A 23,673-nucleotide genomic window follows, 5' to 3' on the forward strand; every position below is an offset into this window, starting at 1 on the left:
AAAGGATCGATGATTTATTACATGATTATTATACATTGTGCATTTGGTGTTGTACACCTCTAACAAGCCTATTTTTGAGGTCACAAGATAACTAAAATGCACCTTATACAATAAAACTAAAGGAAATGTTACACTGATCACAATTACATGTATTTACAAAACTTTTGCAATATGATTACTTCTAGACAAATGATTGATGAGAGACTATAACGCGAATGGCAGAATCATATATATATGGATCGATAGGAATGCAGAAGAAAGTTGAATAAGCAGTTCAACGATCACGATACGGCGTCTCTAATCTGTAGGACTTTAGTGGTTTGACAACTCAAAAGGGAAGTTGGGTTAATCTTTAAAGTTTGGTTCTTTAAACCAAGATAACCAAATCCGGAACTGATTTGCTATGATGGCATTTACCTTTTGCATTACAAGGTGTACTTTACCATATATTCGACTAATATGACCTATGAAAACACTCCATCAAATAGAATATCACTTAGCAAATCATCATTGTTTAGAAAATCCATATTAAGATAGGCATTTGAGCAAGTGGATGCACAAGAATCTTCATGGTCAAACCTCATGAAAGATCCATCTTCATGACATGATACTAAATCACCCCTCAATACCTCATTCCACCTTAAAACTGAGGATGAATGGTCATCATTGCCTGATGAAATGTTGTCGGAGACATCCGTACTTTGATCCTTGGACTCGACCTCTTGTTTTACACTGGGCTCAATGTGAATAGTTGAGGGACTGTTGGGAAAAAGGTTACGGTTTTTGGAAGTTTCAAAGTCAAGAACAACTTCACGGTGTGTGAGAGTATGATCTGGAGGAGGGCAAGTGTGATGACCAAAATATGTGATGTGGAACATGTTTGATTCATCTTCTTGTTTCTGAACCTGTTTCACTGCTTTGCACCCATGGAAGTGTTTGTGTGTGCACCTAAAGTAGCACCTAAAACACACAAAATAAATTATCACTATTTGAAAAAATCACAAAAAATATAAACTTTAACTAAGAAAAAAAAAGTGTAAATGATGTTTCTAAACAAACCCATTTTTTGAGATTCGGGCTAACAACGATATATACAATATCAAACAGAGATCTTGATTATATCATCGTCACAAGCCCGATAGAGTTTTTGATAAATAACAAGTTTTCAGATTATTAAAAGTTTTTTAAAACTACCTTGGGAATTTGGAGTTGAGGATCTCCTTTTGTCCATATTTCCTCCATGCATAACCATCTTCAATTGTACTACTAATTGTGACCCTAGAATCAACTGTCCTTCTGCAAAAGTTCAATCAAGCAAAAGAAAAAAAAACATCACTAAGTTGTACGATGTACCAAATCAATAGTACCCTAGACAATATATCTAGTAAAAATATGAAGGGACATTGTATTGCTAAATGTCATAGATCTTGTGTTGGATCCTTTAAAAACATTTAAGATTTTCACATGTGCACCAAAAACATGTATTTATAGTTTTTTTTTTTAACCCGTAGGAAAAAAAAACTTATTCAACACCTTGATGACATTAGGCAAAATACATTTTGGTAAACATATACAAATATTCGTATGTTATATATGTTATATGTACCTTCTTTTGTAACAACCTCTTCGTTCCTTAACAATCTGCACCGGTCTCTTCCCCGTGAGAACATTCGGTATGTGGTTAACCGGAGAACCCAAACATGTACCCGTACCCGGACTCGGTGGAACTGCACAAATCTCGGCCGAATCTGAAGAATTCACCATCGAGAGACCACCGGAGAAAGATTCGAGTATCTCGGTCAGTAGATCTTTAACCGGAACCGACCCATCAACATTAACTTTCCTGCGAAGTAGTTTCTGCAGTCTGGTTGCAGAATCTCTTCCCTTAATTAGGGTTTCAATCAATCTCTCCTTGTTTTCTTCCATTTCTGATAATATTATTATTATAGGATTGAGTGTAAAGTGATACTCAACTGACAGTTAGCTAGCTAGCTAGCTGCTTTATATATGCATATATATAAATATATTTATATAAAGAAATTAGTGTGCAAACCTAGAGAGAGAAAGTGTGTAACCTAGAGAGAGAAAGTGAGGTGGTAAACATGAAAGAGCTAGGAAGTATCTTATTAATCTCCACGAAAGTTCAAGGTGAAAAAGAAAATCTAGAACACTAATACCATGACGTCATGTTAAGTCGTCATCATGACGTCATCTTGGTGCCTGATTTTTACTCGTTATATTATCCAAGAAAGTGGGTATCGTACGGATGGGTTACCATAAAAGATCCGGCCCACGGCATTTTTGGAAATAACAAGAAATTCGTGTCTGATAAATGAACTGTTTTGTTTTTGGGTACAATATTGATGCATGCAATGACAAGATGGTTGGACCCATTCATTTAACTTGCATTCAAGTTTCTATCTACCCTTTTTCTTTTCTCACGTTTTGTCTTTATTTGCAACAATACTTAAAACTAGCGCACAATCAATGATACTAATATAATCATACCAAGGATAACAAATACTATAGTCATAAAAGACTTTAAATTTTTAAAACTATAATTAAATATTTGAGTATCTGACATGTCAAGTCAGTGTTTTGAATGAGTTTTAAGATCGGCCCATCGACTAAACAAAGTAACTTTTTTAAATACATTGGAAAATTACCTTTTTTATATTAAAGACATGGACGCTTACTTGTTCCTTGTCTCTATATATCATTTCACTTTTGTTCCATTAGCTGTAACCTATCAAAACAATATGATTTGATTTTTTTACATATTTATTCATTCATTGTCTGTGGTCTAACACCCTAGCTAATATTATATGATTATAATAATAGCTTGTTCCCTAACCTAATTTTTTTCTAATTTATTTTATATATGTTCTAAATCTTTTATCACGTTTAACTGTTCATGCCTGCTGTTCATTCCATGAACTATAGCATTCTTTTCGGTTACTGTAAATACAAATAAATAGATATTATTGTTTCTTTATATGTGTTTGATTAATGAGTTAGCAAACTCCTACTAAAACTAACTAGACAGAGACCATCGTGTGTTAAAACAATCGTCTTACTTAGGGGGTGTTTGGTCTAGCTTTTTTAACAAAGATTATAGCTTTTTTAGCATTTTTTTTACAAAATAAGCTTAACTTGATGTTTGATTTAGCTTTTTAAGCTTATGCTTATTAGCTTATATAAGCTAATTTTAAGAAACCTTATTTGAAGATGGTTTTTTAGCTTATTTGAATAAGCTTATTTGTGTAAGAGTGTAAGTTATTCATTTGTCCTCAAAGATGGTGGATTAGTAATTATTGAATCAACTTATTACTCTTAACAAATTATTAAGACACATAATTAACTTGTAAAATATAAGCTAAACACTTAAAAATAGTTTATCAAATAATAGAAAATAAGCTATAAGCTATTTTAAAATATAAGCATAAGCAAAAAAAGAAAAGCTAGGCTAATTAAACACCCCCTTAATTGAAAAGACAAACTTTCAAAATGTATAAAGTTATGAGTGGGCTCGTATGTACTGAACGAAGATATATTAACGGCCGATAAGCGCGCAGTCACAGGTGTTTGCTCCAAGCCTCCATATTTGAATCGATTACTTGTTTATGTATGATTTGAACCCAACACCTTTCAAACGCTTTCTCATGTTGTTAAAAGGCTTTTGCCACAAAACATTGGTGGCTATGTAGCTAGTTAACTTCACTTCTATAAATTTGGCTCAATTTGTAGTATTTGGATTTTATTTATAATAGAGTGTTTGATATAATAATTTAATCATTCAATAAGTTTTCATTTAAAAAGAAAATATATATGTTTTATATATGTTTCTTTTTCCAGTTATCAGTACTTTGAATGATTCTTCCCTTTATTTATTTGAATCTATGTTTTTAATTTTAAATGTGATCGTTCTATCCTAAGTTCTAGGAAGGATGATTATAACGTGGAAAGTTCGAAGAAACATCATATGTTTTGGCCATCTACTTCCACAAAGTAAAATCAAAAAGCAAACAATATTTTACAATGTATGGCCATTAGTACGCCACGATTCTAACTACTAAAAAACTGTAATTTATTAAAAAAAAAAATTTTAAGTAAAAGTGATAGTATTATTTTGAGAAAAGTAATCAAATTTTCGTTTTTAGGGGTTGGAAATGATGTATATGGACGATTTCCAGATTTTATTTTTTAAGAACTCCTAAAAATGGTGTGATATAAGTGAATGGCAAACAATATTATATAAAATAATATAAAATTAGTTTTAAGTCCGGACCAGTGATGGTCTAAGCATTCGGTTTGACACTTTAATGTTCTCGGTATACTTATTTGTTCAATGATGTATGGTTCAATCGTTGATTAGGCCCTTTGAAGTTATCATTATTTGACTCAAATTAACTTTAAACGTTAAGGTTATTTTCTACTAATTAACTACTTTATTTGGTGTGATTTGAAACGAATTTGTTTCAACATGATACATGCTTGGTTCTTCAGGCGTTCTTAAGGTAGTTGAGAGCCTATTAATATATGGCATAGTGGATGATTTATAAAATAACAAGTCAAAGAGTTTTAAAATGGTAGTATTAGAATTAGAAAATAACAAGTTAAGAGAAGCCATTTCCTGTTGGGGTATAAACTAGGATATCAAGAGTTAAATTAAATTCTTTATTTGTGTTTGCCGTGGCTCTTTATTTTCCTGCAGCCATATAAAGTTTCATGGTTGGTAAGTTATTTGTTTTCTTATAGTTACAAATCATTAATTTGGTTTTGTTCAGTTTTAATTTCTTCTCTTGGCGGTTGGATTTTTTTTGACTTTTGTTCTTCAACTCCGGTTGTTATTTCACGGAAATTAACAAGCTTCATGCAGTTATTTGTAATGAAAAGAAAAGGAAAGAAAGAGATAACACGTCACTAAAAGACAGAAGTGTAAAATATAAAGATATGGCATGAATATTTGTAGATATTTCTATTTTTAAAACCATATTACTACTTAAAACGAATTTTACATGGTGTTTATCATACATTTGCATATTAAAAGACAAATTACTTTTTTAAAATTTTTTTGAACGGCCTACTAATTAAGAGATAAAAAAATGAAGCTTCTGATCACTAGTACTTTCCATTTTGGAAAAGAAAGAAGTATTTTGGATGTGGAAACCAGCAGGTATTTTTCATCGTTCTAGATGTACATTGTTAAACCCCCATACTTGAACATCTAGATATGTGGGAGGTGAATTTGTTTTTAATTCTTTATTTTCTTTTCTCATAAAAAGAACAATCAAATTGGAAACACCAAATAGATTTTTTTTAAAGAGGGGGGGGGGGGGGGGGGGGGGTTTGAGATGTTCACAAGCGTTCATATTTTATACAAGGTAGTACACCTATACAACCTATTATCTTATTTTTTTTAACAAGTGCTTTTTAGAATATTGATGTCCATACGATGTAACGGGTGTTTAAACACAAACCCAGGTAATAATGTAACAATAATTGGTGTTTATTGTTCGGTTTGAAACCTTAAAAAAGTTTTAACTGGTCATTTGTTAGGATTCACGGTTGGTTTTTTATTTAACTTTCGGTTTCAATTTTAATAGTTCAATTTCAATTTTTGATAACCAAAAATTAATGTTACTAACGGTAAACGATTTGGCTAAAAGGTTCAGCTTAAAAACATTCAAAACCGAAATGTGAACACCCTTACGTATATGTTATTTTTTTAACAGAAAAAAAATTACAACAATATCATACTCAAATTAAAAAAAATAAACTGGTCGTTTTTATAATACAACATTTATTAAAAATATATTAATGTGTAAAAAAATTATGATCATTTAAACATCATAGGTGAGAAGTTGGTTTAAAGTTAAAATAAAATGTAATATATAGTTAAAGATGTTGGAGAAAACTTGCAACTATCTTTTAAAATATAGTTAAAGATGTTGGTGAAAAAATTATATAGTATGGTTAATGTTAAAAAAACAATAGTTTTGTGAAAATCATATGAATATATCTAGGCTATTAGATCTAAGGTCTAGTGTTGAGAATAATATTTTTTAAACAATGTATAGTTTTCTATTTACATGATACACTGTCTTATTTTAGTGATGTGCTTAATTTTAAAGCATTCTCACACTTCTCACAAAATATTTATTTTTTATTTGAACAATCTTCAAAATATTAAACATATTCAATGAAAGTGAGATTATTTTACTTGAAAGACTATGTTACCAATTTTCAATATGCATTATGTATGGGTACACGATTCGCCAAGGTTAACGTATTCTATATGAAAGGGGATAGGCTCATTTCGGTACGAGTCGGTACGGTGTACCATGTAATTCGGAAGGGGGCAGACTCTTTATAATGTACTAGTTCGAAAGGGGGCATGCTCATTATAGTGTAGTGTTATTACAGTATAGTGTAATTATATAATTACACTACTTGATTCTCACAGTTAGCACAATATTTTAATTTATACGTTAACTTTTCCCTATATATGGGAAATGAAAAATTAAAAATCGGATTTTGCAACTCAAAAAGGGCAGCGTGTGACGCAATTTGTTGCCCATTTGCCTTTTATTTCGATATAAATATTAATTTTATTGTAATATTCAAATATAATTTGAGGATAAAATGCTAAACTTTGTAATAATAAAATCTGAAAAAAGGCTTCGAATTTTCATTTAAAAATAACAGAACAAAAATATAAAACTATAATGAACAACTTTCATCAAACTAAACCATAATTAAATACACGTGTAGACATTAAAATATTGCATTAATTAATTATATTAGGGGCAAACGGCCCATCAACCTAACCACAATTGATATGTTGAAAACCTTGACCATGATGATTGAAACAAAGGAACGATAATTGCTGGTCCAGTCCAAAACTTGATCATGACTAAACCAAGCGATAGATGAACAGACCGAACCGAACCTCATCAAACAGGTTCTTGTCCAAACCATACCCTAGTCTAACATTCTAATCCACATTCTAAATTGTTTGAAATCTTTATGAAGTTTGAACAATCTTAACCACATTCTAGTCAATGATACATGTCACTTTCTTTCTCCATTACATGTGCATGTTCCCACTTTCATAGTTTCATATACTAATCTTTGACCGAATATATATTATTCGGAAAGAATCAATAATATATATTGTTCTTAGAACTTTGACTAGTTAGTAACTTCATTCTTGTCACAATTATGACGAATTGAAGGTGTTTTGATTTATTTACATTTACACAAGTTCCTATAAATTTTATAACCTAGCTTATAAAAAAGAATTATGCTAAAAATTCAGAATGTACGCGTGTATGCATGTTAAGAATGAATTTATTATGTTAGACTTATGTTATGGTCATTTTAAGATGAAAAATTAACTAGCTTAAACAGAGTGCATGAAAGAAATAACTCGGCAGGATAACGTTCTTAAGGTTATTGAACATTAATTGATTCCAAGTGGTTAATGATTTAAACTCCAAAACCTCGTAGAAATTTTAATTTCAGCTATCCATCGATCTTACCAGTTGCCACAGAAAAGTGGTTAAAAATAAAATTCAAACCATAGTGCTAGTTTGATGGACCATTGGAGTTTGTAGGTCCGAGTCCAAACGACTAACTAAAAAAAGTAAAATATGATTGGTTCACAAAATTGAATCAAACCACCGAAGTTCAAGGGTCCTGGTCTAACCCGCATGTGTCCTATCTATAACACTTATCAAATACCATATTGTTTATCTACACCTTTCTTTGGCTTTGTTTTCGAAATTTCAAAAATCATGAATTGTGGTAATTTGGTTAAAAAGTTACCTTTGATTATAAGAACTGGCCAAATTATCAACCCCTAAGTAAAGTTTTTCAAAACTTGTAATGTCTCTACGTTTTTGTGAAAATTTACCCGTCCTTATCCTTGTTACATCAAGTTATGTTACATAATTAATAACTAAAATATCCCGTTACATAATACACATAATTGGAAAACATTTACTTGCATACATGCATAAATTTACCTAAAGTTTTTTTAAAGGCACTTGTCTGTATGAGCCATGATTCTAACATAGGACTTTTAGAAAGAAAAAAAAAATAAAAACAAAAAAAAAAACCTTAAGACGAACCTTGTGATCACACCATCAAAGTAATGAATTTGTCATCCTAACTTGAAGTTTTGTTTTTTTTTACCAAATAATATTTCTGAAAGTCAACTCAAGACATGTGCTTTAGTATTTGTTTGTAGATTATGTAGGATTAATATAAAAATATAACAAAAATAATAAATTATTTTCGTTCACATTAACACACTTGTCTTATTATATCACCCCGATTATTAAAACCCGATCCATATGCAATTGTATATATCTCTAGGTTAGTTTTCTAGTCCTCTAGGCAATATAATACGTTTCTAGTTTACATTTTAACTTTATTTTATAAAACAAATACAACTATAAAATGTTTTTCTGTTAAATAGTTGCAGTGTATACTTTATTTTATACAAGAGATCGAGCTACTTGAGCTTTTAAAACCCTATTAAAATGGCTGTTCGATTTGTAGTTACTTGATAATGTAACCCTAGCCTTGTTTTTTAATAATAAAAAAAAGAATTGCCATCTAACAGATCAAGAATTAAATAGACAATTTAATTAGTATTTATCGAAATGCATAGGATATTAATCAAACTGATCGTACAACCAGTAATTGTGAGAAATTAAGGTTTTGTATCGAGTTTAGTGTTTGTTGTGGTTTCGTTTGAAGGTAAATCTGATCCTGGTTTTATAACGGGGTTTCTCATTAGAATCATAGTGAAATAGTAGCGTTGCATAATTTACAAAAATAATAACGTTTATATAGCTAAAGATAAATACTGACTAGAACATAAACGATAGACCTTAATAGGGGTAAGCAAGGCTGGCCTCCCTTACCAACAAGGACGTCCAGTGTGACCTCCCTTACCAACAAACCTTCTTGCTCCAACCATTGTATTCTAAAGGGAAAACACAAACGTCATCACTCAAGGAATTATTTAGTACGTGATTCGTAAGGTAAGTAGTTAATGACGTTGATCAAGTGTAATTAACTATTTGCATTACTCCTCAAGTTCTACATACTTCCCTTTATGATTTCACTTATGCTAGTTTCTACTTTTAAACAGTTAATCAATCAAACAATCAATTAACCCTATCCCTAAGCTGCACACATTCTTTCTTTAGCAGTCAAGCTAACATTAACATACATTACTTAACCATATATTTTACCTTTACTGAGCTTGCTTGAGTGATACACGTCTATCTTGAACTGATATCTTCTTTCTTTTCTTACTTAAATCCCATTTTATGTTCGAGTCTAATCATGTAGGATGCTTAAATCTCTCGAACTTATGCTCTGATACCAACTTGTAAGGCCCCGTTCCCGGCAGCCATACTTTAGCGTCGCATTTACTCATAAACACAGTTCTACAAATCAGAGTTTATTAAAACTTTCGCGGAAACGTTAACTAAAATCATTTGTTACAAAACATAAAATATTTTCTTTAAAACCAACTTAAAATATCACATTTTAAACACCATTTCTTCCGTCTTCAGAAGCCAGCCGTTCAACCCATGCCATGTGTCATCCTCATGCCATCTCGATAAACATGTATACCTGCGTGCATACTAAAAGTCAGCTACGCTGAGTGAGTTCTAGTTAATCAGGCGACATGCAATACATACACATATCATACATACATACATACATACATACCTATCCGAAGATACATATCCATACTTAACCAATTACCCTACTACCATACATACATACATATCTACAATCACTAACCCTGGTCTACCGAGAGTACGATCATAGTCCACTGTCTATACCTATACTCAAAGTTGTGAACACGTAAAAGGTCCGCAGTCCTTACCTATGTTCACCAGTTTTGGTATGTGCAAGGTCCGCAGTCCTTCCCTACACCATCCTATATTGACAACACGTACAAGGTCCTCAGTCCTTCCCTATGTTGCAACCTAAACCATAGCACGTACGAAGTCCGCAGTCCTCCCCTATGCTACCACAACACAAATATAGCACGTATAAGGTCCACAGTCCTTTCCTGTGCTGACGCCTATCTACATTACGTATAAGGTCCGCAGTCCTTATCTACGTTGGCGTCTATCTCCTATAACACGTATAAGGCCCACCGTCCCTATCTACGTCTACATCTATCATCTACATCACGTATAAGGCCCGCAGTCCTTAACTACGCCATCACCAGCCGAGTCTATGTCCAACAGAAGTTAGAGGGATTCGACATCCTAACTTACTATGTCGAACGTAGGTCTCACATACCATTAGTGTACATGTATACACATACTTCACATATACAATAATTACATTATAGCATAAGAACACTCTAGGCGTTCTTTACATCATTCATTTAACAACCATACCCCTTGTCGATACGTGCAATATCCGAAGATCGTTCACGCCCGACAAGTGTTCATTTCTAATGTTCATACATCTTCCTTATATAATATTCATACCTTTATTAATAACCTGATAGTACGCGCAATATCCGAAGATCGTTCGCGTACAAGACAAGCAATAATTCATATCTATCACATATATCACATATGGCATACACTTATCACTTAGGATAAATGTATTAACAACACATCGAGTATGCACACAGCCCCGAAAACATAACAAGGAAGTGGGGCTAGAAACTCACCTGAACTCAGTTACTTCTTCTGCTAACGGTTACTCCTTCTTGAGCTGTGCGCATCTAACTTGAACGAGCCGAACTACGAACACGGTTAAGCCTTGATGTTGTTTTGGTCCGTCACGACGTTCCAGCACCAACAAGCTCGGGTTTTCGCCTTCGGATCTTGGTTCGGGTTATAAGATGGTGTTGTGTGTGTTTTCTAAGGTGTAGGCTATGGTGTAGAGATTGTTAATAATGGAAAGGATTAGGGTTTAAGGGGTATTTATACTCCCTTAAGCCCATGGACCTAAGGCACATCTTTCCCTTTTGGTCCATAATTAAGTCCATCTAAAAGCCTACTTATCCTATCATATTTATTATTATTATTATTATTATTATTATTATTATTATTATTATTATTATCCGAACGAAAAATTGGGATATTACATTTCTTGACGATTTACAATTCTTTGTTTTTCTTAAATTACATTCCCTGGCTTAACCCGAACTATTGTTTTTCGTAAATTCCATCCACTGACTTTAGCAAATCTAAAACTACTTTTCTTGTTTTTTCTTCATGAATCTCTCTACTTTTGTTCTGTGTATATTTATTGTTTTTTCTTCATGAATCTCTCTACTTTTGTTCTGTGTATATTTATGTCTCTTGGATGTACAGTTTCATTTTTTGGGTGAAATCATAACATGGTTGGTTGTTAGAGATATTATGAGCCTCGTTATTGTAAGAATTTATAACATAAATTAAAATTAAAAACAAAGTGTTGGTGAGGTGCTGTTTGTTTTTTAAGACAAAAACTGTCTACAATATGATTTATCTAATTTCATGTCTGCAACTAAATATGTGGTCTGAAGGTCTGCATTATGAAAATATAATACTGCTTGTTTTATAAACTTGATGTCTGCATAATGAGTGGAAGTGAGTGGTAGTGTACGAACTATAGAAGTGGGTGGTGGTAGACGACTGTGGTAGGCGGTGAATGGTGGTGGTGGACAGTGGGTAGTGGCGGTGGATGGTGGTGGTGGGTGGTGGATGGTGGTGGTGGTGATGGGGTGGTGGATGGTGGTAGTGGCGGCGGACGGTGGGTAGTGGCGGTGGATGGTGGACAGTGGATGGTGGTGATGGACGGTTTTGGTGGGTGGTGGACGGTGGTAGTTAACGGTGATGGCGTCCGACAGTGAGTGGTGGTGGTGATGAATGGTTGTGGTGGGTGGTGGACGATAGTGGTGGGTGGTGGACGATGGTAGTTGACGGTGATGGCGTCCGAAAATGGGTGGTGGTGGTGATGAACGGTTATGGTGGGTGGTGGACGGTGGTGGCGGTGATGGACGGTGGTGGTGATGGGTGGTGGTGGCGGACAGTAGGTAGTGGTGGTGGATGGTGGTAGTGGCGGCAGACGGTGGGTAGTGGCGGTAGATGGTGGTGGATGGTGAATGGTGGCGGCGGGGGATGGTGGTGGCGGCGTATGGTGGGTGGTGGTGGCGGACGGTGGTTGGAGGAGTGCATGAGAGGGTGGTTGCAAAGGAAGAAGAGTAGGGTTTTTTGTGAAGATGTTTTAAGCAAAGTTTCCTTGCTTTTCTTTTAAGATGAAAGAGGATAACTTCAGATCTGTTTTAAGAAAAAAAAAACAAACAATCTTCAAGGGTAATGTCTGCACGCTTGCAAACATTAGCTCCCTTGAAAATGTTAGAAGATTAAACAAACACCCCCTTTGTTGCTATATTTTTTAATTCATTAAAAATGAAGAAGTGTAACTCACCACGAAAATAGTGGAATTAGATTGGTTTTATTTCTAATTTTTAAGGTTTTAATCAGCACGACATAATTTGAAAGGTTTCACGTCTAAACTTGAGTATGTGATATCACAATATTTACTTTCCCCTACTACAAATCAATATATGAACTTTTGGTATGTATGTGTGTAAATATAAAATGAATTTCAGAGTTCAATTTTACTTGAGTTTGAAAGATACCATCATACATTCATACCACACGGTAGAAATTGGTAGATTGTAGCAAATTGTTGCAATTAAGTAGAGATAACTCTTACGTTTTTGTTACATGTATATTTAGAAAGGAGCATTCTCTAAATCCTTATTCACCAACTTGTAAGGCCCCGAACCCGGTAGCCCTACTTTAGCGTCGGATTTACTCATAAACACAGTCCTTCAAATCAGAGTTTATTAAAACTTTTCGCGGAATATAAAACATCAATCATTTGTTACAAAACATTAAATCTTTTCTTTGATACCATAACACAAAACTTTATATTTAAAACATCTTTACTTCTTTCTTCAGATGCCAGCCGTTCAATCCATGCCGTGTGTCATCCTCATGCTAACTCCATAATCAGCTCACCTGCGTGCATACTAAAAGTCAGCTACGCTGAGTGAGTTCTAGTTAATCAAGCAACTTATCATACAACCACTTCATACAATATATATACGTATCCGAAGACACATAGTCCCCTGTCTAACATGCCACTGTTTAACCACTTAATTACCCCTACAGCCTAGCCACTTAATTACAACGGCACGTATAGGCTTTCCCTATCACGCACTCACGCTATGCCACTTAATAACGAAAGCACGTATAGGCTTTCCCTATCACGCACTCACGCTATGCCACTTAATAACGAAGGCACGTATAGGCTTTCCCTATCACGCACTCACGCTATGCCACTTAATAACGAAGGCACGTATAGGCTTTCCCTACCACGCACTCACGCTATGCCACTTAATAACGATGGCACGTATAGGCTTTCCCTATCACGCACTCACGCTATGCCACTTAATAACGAAGGCACGTATAGGCTTTCCCTACCACGCACTCACGCTATGCCACTTAATAACGATGGCACGTATAGGCTTTCCCTATCACGCACTCACGCTATGCCACTAACACCCTTACTAGACTCCTGCTACCTCTATCACACTCTACCTCAACCTGCCTTGGTCACACTCATATTAGTTTAGTATTTACGTAGTGAACAAGTCACATCACAACATTCATACACACTATCAACCACTTGGCAATCACTATCCTTGGCGATACGTGCAATATCCGAAGATCGTTCACGTACCGACAAGCATTATAAATATATACCTCATATAACATCTATAGCATACACTTACCACTTAAAGTAAGTGTATTCACACTTCACATCGAGTATGCACACAGCCCCGAAAACGTAACACATAAATGGGGCTAGAAACTCACCTGAACTCTGCTTCTTTTTTTGATAGCTGTAAATCCCTTCCTTAACTGAGCTCGGCTGACTGTACAAGTTACACGTATCAATACTCGTCTGATCTAATCTGGTGGCCTAGTATTAGCTTACTTTAACTTATCGCTTGATAATTTATTTTCTAATCAAACTTGGCTTTAGGCGAAGTTAACCCTTAGGCGAACTTGGCTTCAGGCGAAGTTAAACCTTAGGCGAACTTGGCTTCAGGCGAAGTTAAACCTTAGGCGAACTTGGCTTCAGGCGAAGTTATCCTTAGGCGAACTTGGCTTCAGGCGAAGTTAAACCTTAGGCGAAGTTACGCTTGAAGGCGAAGTTACGCTTGAAGGCGAAGTTCATCAGGCGAACTTAATCTTGCAGGCGAAGTTATCGCGCTGCAGATCTGTTTGCCCATAAATCCTTCGTTTCTTAGCCAAATAACTCGATTTTGGTACCCACGGAATCGTATGATCGGCGCCTTCAAATCCCAACCATCAAATCGGCCTAAAATCGACGTTTTAGGGGTCCGATTTGGGCAGTTTGGGTTTCGGGTCCGGTTAACCCATCCAATCCTAACCATTTTCAGTAACATTAGCTTTGTTGGATTTGTTCTTACCTTACCAACTCAGATCTATCAACAAAATCTCGGGTCTCGGCTTCGAATCTTGATCGGTTAGAATGTGTGTGTATGTGTGTGTTAGGAGTTTTAGGGTGTAGGGTGAGAATGAAGATATTTTGGGTGTAGGGGATATTTATATCCCTTAAATCCCATTCTCATTTAACCCATCTCAAATAATCCAAGTCCACAACCCGCATCCATTACCCAACACTAGCCCGATTCATACCAACTCCTATTCTGTTATTTATTTCCTGATAACCCGAGTAAACTTTCCATCTATTTATAAGTAATATAATTAATATTACCTATGAAATTTCGGGATGTTACAAGTCTTCCCTCCTTAAAGAGGTTTCGTCCCCGAAACCTAACTTATTCCCTATAAAATGAAAACTTCTTACATTTACACGCTATATTGAATTGCCTCCGCTTTTGAGTTATCCCTCTTACTCCTGACTTGTAGTCATCGAGCGGTGATCATGTGTTTTAGCTATTACGGTAGCTTGTCCATGAAGCCCTCGATGTACCAAGTCTCGTATCGCCTTCCCGAGGAACCTTGTTTTATATAATAACGCTAACTCCTAAGGCGTCACTTTACCATCACACAACTATTTATCAAAACCAACATGCATTTAAGATAAATTCATAGATCGTTCATACAAAAGTACATGAAGTCACGAGTACTTCATAACATAAAAGGAAATCATTTAAGTTTGCTAAACAAACGTAGGTTCAACTGTAACATAAAACACTCTTTAACTACTAAACGTAAAACAACTGTGACATGCCACTTACTTTCCTGCTACCTCCTTAGCAGTTAATAGACCATCCTTTCACGCGTTTCCTCTTCCTTCCCTCACTGCTACGGCTTCTCCACACTCCCTAGCTATGTGACCTGACTTACCACACCTGTAACACTTCTGGTCCTCGGTGCATTCACGGGAGAGGTGCCCCTTCCTCCCACATCGGTAGCACTGGTTTGGACCAGCCTTGCATTCCCCCAAGTGCATCTTTCCACACACCTTACATGCTCCATTCCCTGCCATCTTCTGTGTCCTTCTCCCTGCATGCTCCACGATATCCCCAGCTCTTTTAGTTCCTTTCCCTTTTTCCTCATCTTCCACTCCCACATCATCCGCCGCCAGATCATCATAGACCATCTCCGCCAACTCGACCGCAGACTCAAAGGTGACAGGTTTGCTTGTCCTGACTAACATGCGGACTCTCTGTGGTAATCCCCTCACGTAACACTTGATTCTCTTAGCCTCAGTGTTCACCATGTCAGGTACCAACCTAGACATGCGGTTGAATTCAGTAGTATACTCACGATGTGTCAAAGTCCCAGCTTTCAAGTTTAGGAACTTCATCTCCGCCCTTTCAACCTCGGCGTCAGCACAGAACTTCTTCATCACCATGTCCTTTAGGTCATTCCATCCCATTGCCTTGATCTCTTCACGGGTCTTCCTCTGCTCCACACTCTCCCACCAATACATAGCCTCATCTTCAAATGATTGGGTGGCATAACCGACAGCTTGGTCAGGACGGCACTCGCTAATGCGGATAACCTTATCCATGGCGGTTATCCACTGAAGAGTAGCGATTGCGTCTCCTAAACCAGTCAGCTTAGGCGGGTCACAACCTTTGAAGGACTTATAGTTGCAACCGCCTCGGCCCCTCTTCCTATCATCATCTTTCACAGACTTTACCTCACTCGAGGCCCCTCTTTCTCTTTCCCCATCCTCCTTACCATCACCACCCGCCCTTTCAGCAGTTCGCTCACGGCTTCCAGCAGATCCTTCGGGATTCAGGTTCTTCACAGCAGCAACTACAGCTTGAACAATGGCTGCTTGAACTGCAGGGCTAAGTTGAACTTCTTCGTTGTTGTTCTGGTCTCCTCCAGCGGCGCTCCCTTCATCTTCGGTGTGGGAAGCTTCTTCTACCGAGGGTTGCCGGACAAGACGAGGCCTGCCACGACGTCCAGTGCGACCCCCAGTTCCCACAACTTCTCCAGCTCCAGCCATCAGTATTCTTAAAGGGACAACACAAACATCATCACTCAAGGAACTATTTAGTACAAGGATAACAAGGCTAACAGGTAATAACAGTGGCCGGCTGTGACTAGCTGATCACGTTGCTTTCCGTGTCCTATTCGCTTCCCTTTATGAGTCTATTTGTGTTGGTTCTACTTAAGCAGTTAGTCAAATCAAACAATCAATTACTTCTATCCTTATCGTTCACGTATCTTTTCTTTCTCATTAACATATATAATTTAATCATACACCTTACCTTTACTGATTTTTGTTTGAGCGACACATGGCATTCTTGAACTGGCATCTTCTTTCTTTTCTTACTTAAATCTCATTCTCTGTTCGAGTCTAAGCATGTAGGATGCTTAAATCTCTCGAACTTATGCTCTGATACCAACTTGTAAGGCCCCGAACCCGGTAGCCCTACTTTAGCGTCGGATTTACTCATAAACACAGTCCTTCAAATCAGAGTTTATTAAAACTTTTCGCGGAATATAAAACATCAATCATTTGTTACAAAACATTAAATCTTTTCTTTGATACCATAACACAAAACTTTATATTTAAAACATCTTTACTTCTTTCTTCAGATGCCAGCCGTTCAATCCATGCCGTGTGTCATCCTCATGCTAACTCCATAATCAGCTCACCTGCGTGCATACTAAAAGTCAGCTACGCTGAGTGAGTTCTAGTTAATCAAGCAACTTATCATACAACCACTTCATACAATATATATACGTATCCGAAGACACATAGTCCCCTGTCTAACATGCCACTGTTTAACCACTTAATTACCCCTACAGCTTAGCCACTTAATTACAACGGCACGTATAGGCTTTCCCTATCACGCACTCACGCTATGCCACTTAATAACGAAAGCACGTATAGGCTTTCCCTATCACGCACTCACGCTATGCCACTTAATAACGAAGGCACGTATAGGCTTTCCCTATCACGCACTCACGCTATGCCACTTAATAACGAAGGCACGTATAGGCTTTCCCTACCACGCACTCACGCTATGCCACTTAATAACGATGGCACGTATAGGCTTTCTCTATCACGCACTCACGCTATGCCACTTAATAACGAAGGCACGTATATGCTTTCCCTACCACGCACTCACGCTATGCCACTTAATAACGATGGCACGTATAGGCTTTCCCTATCACGCACTCACGCTATGCCACTAACACCCTTACTAGACTCCTGCTACCTCTATCACACTCTACCTCAACCTGCCTTGGTCACACTCATATTAGTTTAGTATTTACGTAGTGAACAAGTCACATCACAACATTCATACACACTATCAACCACTTGGCAATCACTATCCTTGGCGATACGTGCAATATCCGAAGATCGTTCACGTACCGACAAGCATTATAAATATATACCTCATATAACATCTATAGCATACACTTACCACTTAAAGTAAGTGTATTCACACTTCACATCGAGTATGCACACAGCCCCGAAAACGTAACACATAAATGGGGCTAGAAACTCACCTGAACTCTGCTTCTTTTTCTGATAGCTGTAAATCCCTTCCTTAACTGAGCTCGGCTGACTGTACAAGTTACACGTATCAATACTCGTCTGATCTAATCTGGTGGCCTAGTATTAGCTTACTTTAACTTATCGCTTGATAATTTATTTTCTAATCAAACTTGGCTTTAGGAGAAGTTAACCCTTAGGCGAACTTGGCTTCAGGCGAAGTTAAACCTTAGGCGAACTTGGCTTCAGGCGAAGTTAAACCTTAGGCGAACTTGGCTTCAGGCGAAGTTAAACCTTAGGCGAACTTGGCTTCAGGCGAAGTTATCCTTAGGCTAACTTGGCTTCAGGCGAAGTTAAACCTTAGGCGAAGTTACGCTTGAAGGCGAAGTTACGCTTGAAGGCGAAGTTCATCAGGCGAACTTAATCTTGCAGGCGAAGTTATCGCGCTGCAGATCTGTTTGCCCATAAATCCTTCGTTTCTTAGCCAAATAACTCGATTTTGGTACCCACGGAATCGTATGATCGGCGCTTTCAAATCCCAACCATCAAATCGGCCTAAAATCGACGTTTTAGGGGTCCGATTTGGGCAGTTTGGGTTTCGGGTCCGGTTAACCCATCCAATCCTAACCATTTTCAGTAACATTAGCTTTGTTGGATTTGTTCTTACCTTACCAACTCAGATCTATCAACAAAATCTCGGGTCTCGGCTTCGAATCTTGATCGGTTAGAATGTGTGTGTATGTGTGTGTTAGGAGTTTTAGGGTGTAGGGTGAGAATGAAGATATTTTGGGTTTAGGGGATATTTATATCCCTTAAATCCCATTCTCATTTAACCCATCTCAAATAATCCAAGTCCACAACCCGCATCCATTACCCAACACTAGCCCGATTCATACCAACTCCTATTCTGTTATTTATTTCCTGATAACCCGAGTAAACTTTCCATCTATTTATAAGTAATATAATTAATATTACCTATGAAATTTCGGGATGTTACACAACTTCATCCCTCTGTTTCCACAAACTCAAGAACATCATTAAGCCTGGTGCTTTCTCCGGCGATACACCTATTATACTGGTTGTTGTACCATATAAGATAGACGCGATCGTCTAAAGAGGTGCGTGAAATCTGTTTTATGAGATATGTGTTGAACACGAATCCTCACCCAACCATAGCAAATCTAGTTTGTTAAAGTGTTGCAGTCAAGAACAAATTAGAAGACTCCATGTTGGTTATTTTAGTGTAATTGAGGATTAACTTGTTGAAAAGGTTAATCGTTATTTGAATCGAAATAAGTCGGGTGGGTGCACACTTATTTGATCTTATTATGATTTAACAACCCTATTGGTGCTTAGGGGCTTCACCCTTAAGTAATGGGGGTTCCAAAGGGGCAACGTCCCCTTAGCATGGATCTAGGGGCAGTGCCTCTAGGAGCGGGCTGCAAGGTGCAGAGCCCCTAGCTGGTTTGAATTGTCAGGTCAGCTTGAAAATTATTTTTAAACTTAAAATGCTTTAGAAATTTAATTTTATTAAATTCCATATGCATTTATTAATGTCTAAACAGGAGCGTATCTAATGTATTTTGAAATTCAAAATACATGATAACTACCAACACCCCTATCCCTAAAAACAAATGCTTGATCATAGGACGTTCTTCTGGTTCATTAAAACTCTCTTAATATATCATACTCGAATTCTCACTCATTTCAATATAAATGTTATCTTATTAAGATATTTGAAAATCATAAAGTTTTGATCTAAAAATGCAAACCACAACTCTTATATATCCAAGATAACTCATTTTCATTAATTTCCCCAACACTCCACTCATAGAAGATATAAAAGGTTGAATCATCTTACAATCAAAGATGTTTTATTTTCTTATATTTATTCATATATGTAAACGGTATGTTTCTATTAAATTTTATAATTTTTTTAAATTAAAGGTTAAAGTTTCTTTAATAACCGAATGTTTGGGTTTTGGTATTTTTTCTCATTGAAAGTTACGGTTCAGTTTCGGGTATGCATTGTTTCAAAATCGAATCGGACCATGGAATGCCGAACCTGTTTAAAACACATGCTTATTAATTAGTTTATGGCCATAAATTTATTACGAAAGATGTCGTTAACATACACCAGCACTAGTAACCAAGAGTGCTTACCACCCAAAATCCCACCACTCAAATAAAACACATGTTAAATTTACTTTCTCGAACTCTAACCACAAAGTCAAATTTATGAGGTCACGATACCATACGAATTTACCCCCACGCTTTGATCACCAATTAGCTAGGAATCTAGGATATATACCTTGAGAAAACGTAATAGTATCAAGATATATTTTATTATTTTTAAAATCAGGACTTATTAGTATACGCCCTGCTTGCGGTGCGCACATATAATGTATATATGTGTGAACCCTTGGGTGGGCAAAAGTAAAATTGCACTAATTTTGACGTTATTTTACTAATCACGTGAAAATAACGTTAAAAGTGGCGGAAGGTTAATCAGGCATCATGTGGTGGCGTTGATAGCCGAAAGACAAGGGCACATGCACCAATCAGCCGGTGTCCCGATGATTGAGTGTTATGTGTCTTATGTCCAAGGCTTGATTCAAAACTACTATCGAGCCGGGGGTCTCACCGGAAGCAGCCTCTCTATCCCTATGGGATAGAGGTAAGGCTGTCTACATCTTACCCTCCTCAGACCCTACCATAGCATTGCTATTGGTGGGATATACTGAGTACGATGATGATGATGATAGTCTCACACAAAAACAACAACACCTTATTAATTTTTTTATTTTAAATTTTGTGCTATTATTTTTGTAGGTGGCAACAGAATCCCTGTTGTTTTTACAACAAACTTACATTATTTTGTTACCACTCTACTATGGATTTCCATATAATAATTTTAATTAGTTGTGATAAAGAAAAACGTAATGCGCGCGCGCGCACACACACAAACATACAAACATAAATGACGATTTTCTCAATTTTCTCACACTCTAATTTTCAAGTTGGGTAAAACAAACTAACAAGTTCATATTTATAGCTAAACCAAACCGTTCAATAAGAAACTTAAAATGAATATCAAGTACGAGTAATTTTTTTTTCTAGTATGCAATCAAGTTGCTTAATTGCAATGGGCAATTTCTTTTAAAGACAGCCACATGGTCAACTCAACCAAGACACAGCCAAGTCAACTATTGCATTAGAACTAGAAGGTCATCTTGGTGATTGCAGTATTAATGTACAGTTGTATCATCCATCTAAATGTCTATGAAATCTATAATCAGTATAACTTTAGTGTTAAGAATTTAGAAACCAGTAACTTGAATTTCATTTTTTTTCAAAAGCATGTTGGACCAATAACCCTAGAATTTAATAATCATAATGATAAAAACTACAAGATACTATATTTAAATAATCATGTTTTGCACAACTTAAACAAGCAAGCATATAAGCAAACACCCAAGCTGGATTAGGTACTCTTGACATCTTTTCTTTCTACACTTGTTAGCTTTTGAACAATGGTTCGCAAACGAGAATCTTTCCCTACATCTGGGATCTGAGGTAGTAAATTCTCCAAAGTAGCACAATCAGGCATAAAACCTTGGTTTAACATTTCTTCCAGACATATCTCAGCCTCTCCACACTCATTTTTCTTTAATAACTCTTTAACAATGACATTGTACGTCACGCTATCCGGTAAACAACCATTATCCTCCATTTTCTTAAGCAATTCTTTTGCTTTACCAAATAAGCCTTCTTGGCAAAGCACACTTATCATCACTGTATATGTCTTAACATTCGGTTTCAATCCTCTCAATACAAGTTCATCAAACAGATCCACAGCCAACTCAGGTTTCCCACATTTCCTACAACCATCAATCAATATAGTATACAACACTATATCTTCCATCAAGTCTTTGCTTCCCAGCGATCGGAAGAGAGCCAATGCGTCACCACACTGACCATTGTCACACATACCACGGAACAAGATACGGTAGGTGCATATATCGGGAGTCTGGCCCTTTGCTTGCATATTGTTAAACAGTTCTCTAGCTGCTGAGGGATTCCCTGATTCAAACAAACCTTGTAACATGCTACTGTAAGTAACATCATTCGGAATCAAACCCTTGTCTTGGATTTCTTGAAAGAGATGTCTGGCTTCATCGATTCTCTTCTTCTTACAGTATCCATTTATCAGGCTGTTATATGTGATGATGTCGGGCACAATATCCCTCTCCACCATGCCGTCAAGAACTTTTTCTGCTTCATCCATTTCACCACGTAAACAGTATCCATCGATTAGTGCACTATAAGTGATTACATTTGGATGCAGTCCTCTTCGAACCATTGCCTGCACAGCAAGCTCTGCATCTTTTACGGATCCTTGCTTGCAAAAGGAATCTACCAAGATAGTAAAGGTATCCACTCCTGGAGATACTCCTTCCTTATCCATATCCATCAACAATTTTGCAGCTTCTGCCTCTCGACGAAAGTTACATAGACCCTGAATCAAAGAGTTGTAGGTGATAACATCTGCAGGGACACCCTTTTCAGTCATTTCAGTAAATAGTTGTAGTGCATGATCAACCATGCGATCTTTGCAGAGGCTATCAATGACTGTGTTGTAATGTTGTACACGAGGTTTACAAGAGCCTGCTTCCATGAACCTGAGAAGTTCCAGGGCCTTGGTAGTGTTAGCTGCTTTACAAAGCCCATTAATAACGATTCCATACATAAACTGATCAGGCTGACAGATTTTATCTCTTAGCAGTTTCTTGAACAAGTCAAGAGCTTCAGAAACCCGATCAGCCATAACAAGGCCATGAATGAGAGTGTTATAGGTGGATGACCCTGCTTGAGGACGGTTGCTAGTAAGGCGAAACCATTAGAAACCTGATTAAGGCGGCAGTGACAATTAATAGAGATGTTGATAGTATAGATATTAGGAGGAATACCCAGCAGCTTTATTCTCTTAAAAAGTGAAAGGGCAGTGGAATATTGTTTCAACTTCACAATGGAAGTGATTAAATGATTAAACTGGAAGATTGAAGGTGTTGGTTGTCTTAGAAGCATTTTATCAAACACTTGGAGTGCATCATTGAGATTCACCTTGGAAGCATCTTTGAGCTGCAGAATTCTTTGAGAGGTTGAAGCTGAGGCAGTAGAGAAGAAATTACCAAGGCGTATTCTTGTGAAGCAGTTCATCAGGCAGAAGCAGAAGAAGGTAGTGAATTACGTGGATAGAAGATGAATGAATGAATGTTTCAAACCCTAATTAATAATTATAACTAATCGATTGGAACAAAAAGCTGTGTATTACGAAAATCAATTATACGATGCTAGGGCTTGCTATCATTATCATTCATTTGCAGGAGATGACAATTGACAGGTGGAGTGTGTGTGTGTGTGGGGATTTAACCTTTCAATTTTCGGTTCAATAAAGATATCGGTACCCATTTTATGACAATTTTCGAAATTAGTAACTTGTGTAACCCGTTAAATGAACCAAAAAGACCACTTACATTATATGACAAGAGGCTTTGATCATACAAGTTTCTAATCTTCTTGATTTCACATGTGCCC

At 36.6% G+C, this 23,673-nt stretch overlaps 1 protein-coding gene and 1 pseudogene across 1 annotated transcript; both read right to left on the reverse strand.

Annotated features, from left to right (window-relative positions):
* Positions 1 to 236: 236 nt before the first annotated feature.
* On the reverse strand, positions 237 to 2,006 carry LOC143590798 (putative WRKY transcription factor 54). Its single transcript, XM_077071169.1, has 3 exons — positions 1,607 to 2,006; positions 1,195 to 1,296; positions 237 to 960 (listed from the first exon to the last, which is right to left on the reverse strand). Exons 1-3 carry the CDS (start codon positions 1,924 to 1,926, stop codon positions 465 to 467), a joined length of 918 nt encoding a protein of 305 aa, XP_076927284.1. The 5' UTR covers positions 1,927 to 2,006; the 3' UTR covers positions 237 to 464.
* A 19,065-nt stretch (positions 2,007 to 21,071) lies between these two features.
* LOC143592630 (uncharacterized) lies at positions 21,072 to 23,295 on the reverse strand (annotated as a pseudogene).
* Between the last annotated feature and the right edge of the window lie 378 nt (positions 23,296 to 23,673).

Source organism: Bidens hawaiensis, unplaced genomic scaffold (assembly GCF_021521415.1).
Source record: "Bidens hawaiensis isolate Kalapana, Puna unplaced genomic scaffold, B.hawaiensis_p1.1 tig00001685_1, whole genome shotgun sequence".
Classification (NCBI taxonomy): domain Eukaryota; kingdom Viridiplantae; phylum Streptophyta; class Magnoliopsida; order Asterales; family Asteraceae; genus Bidens; species Bidens hawaiensis.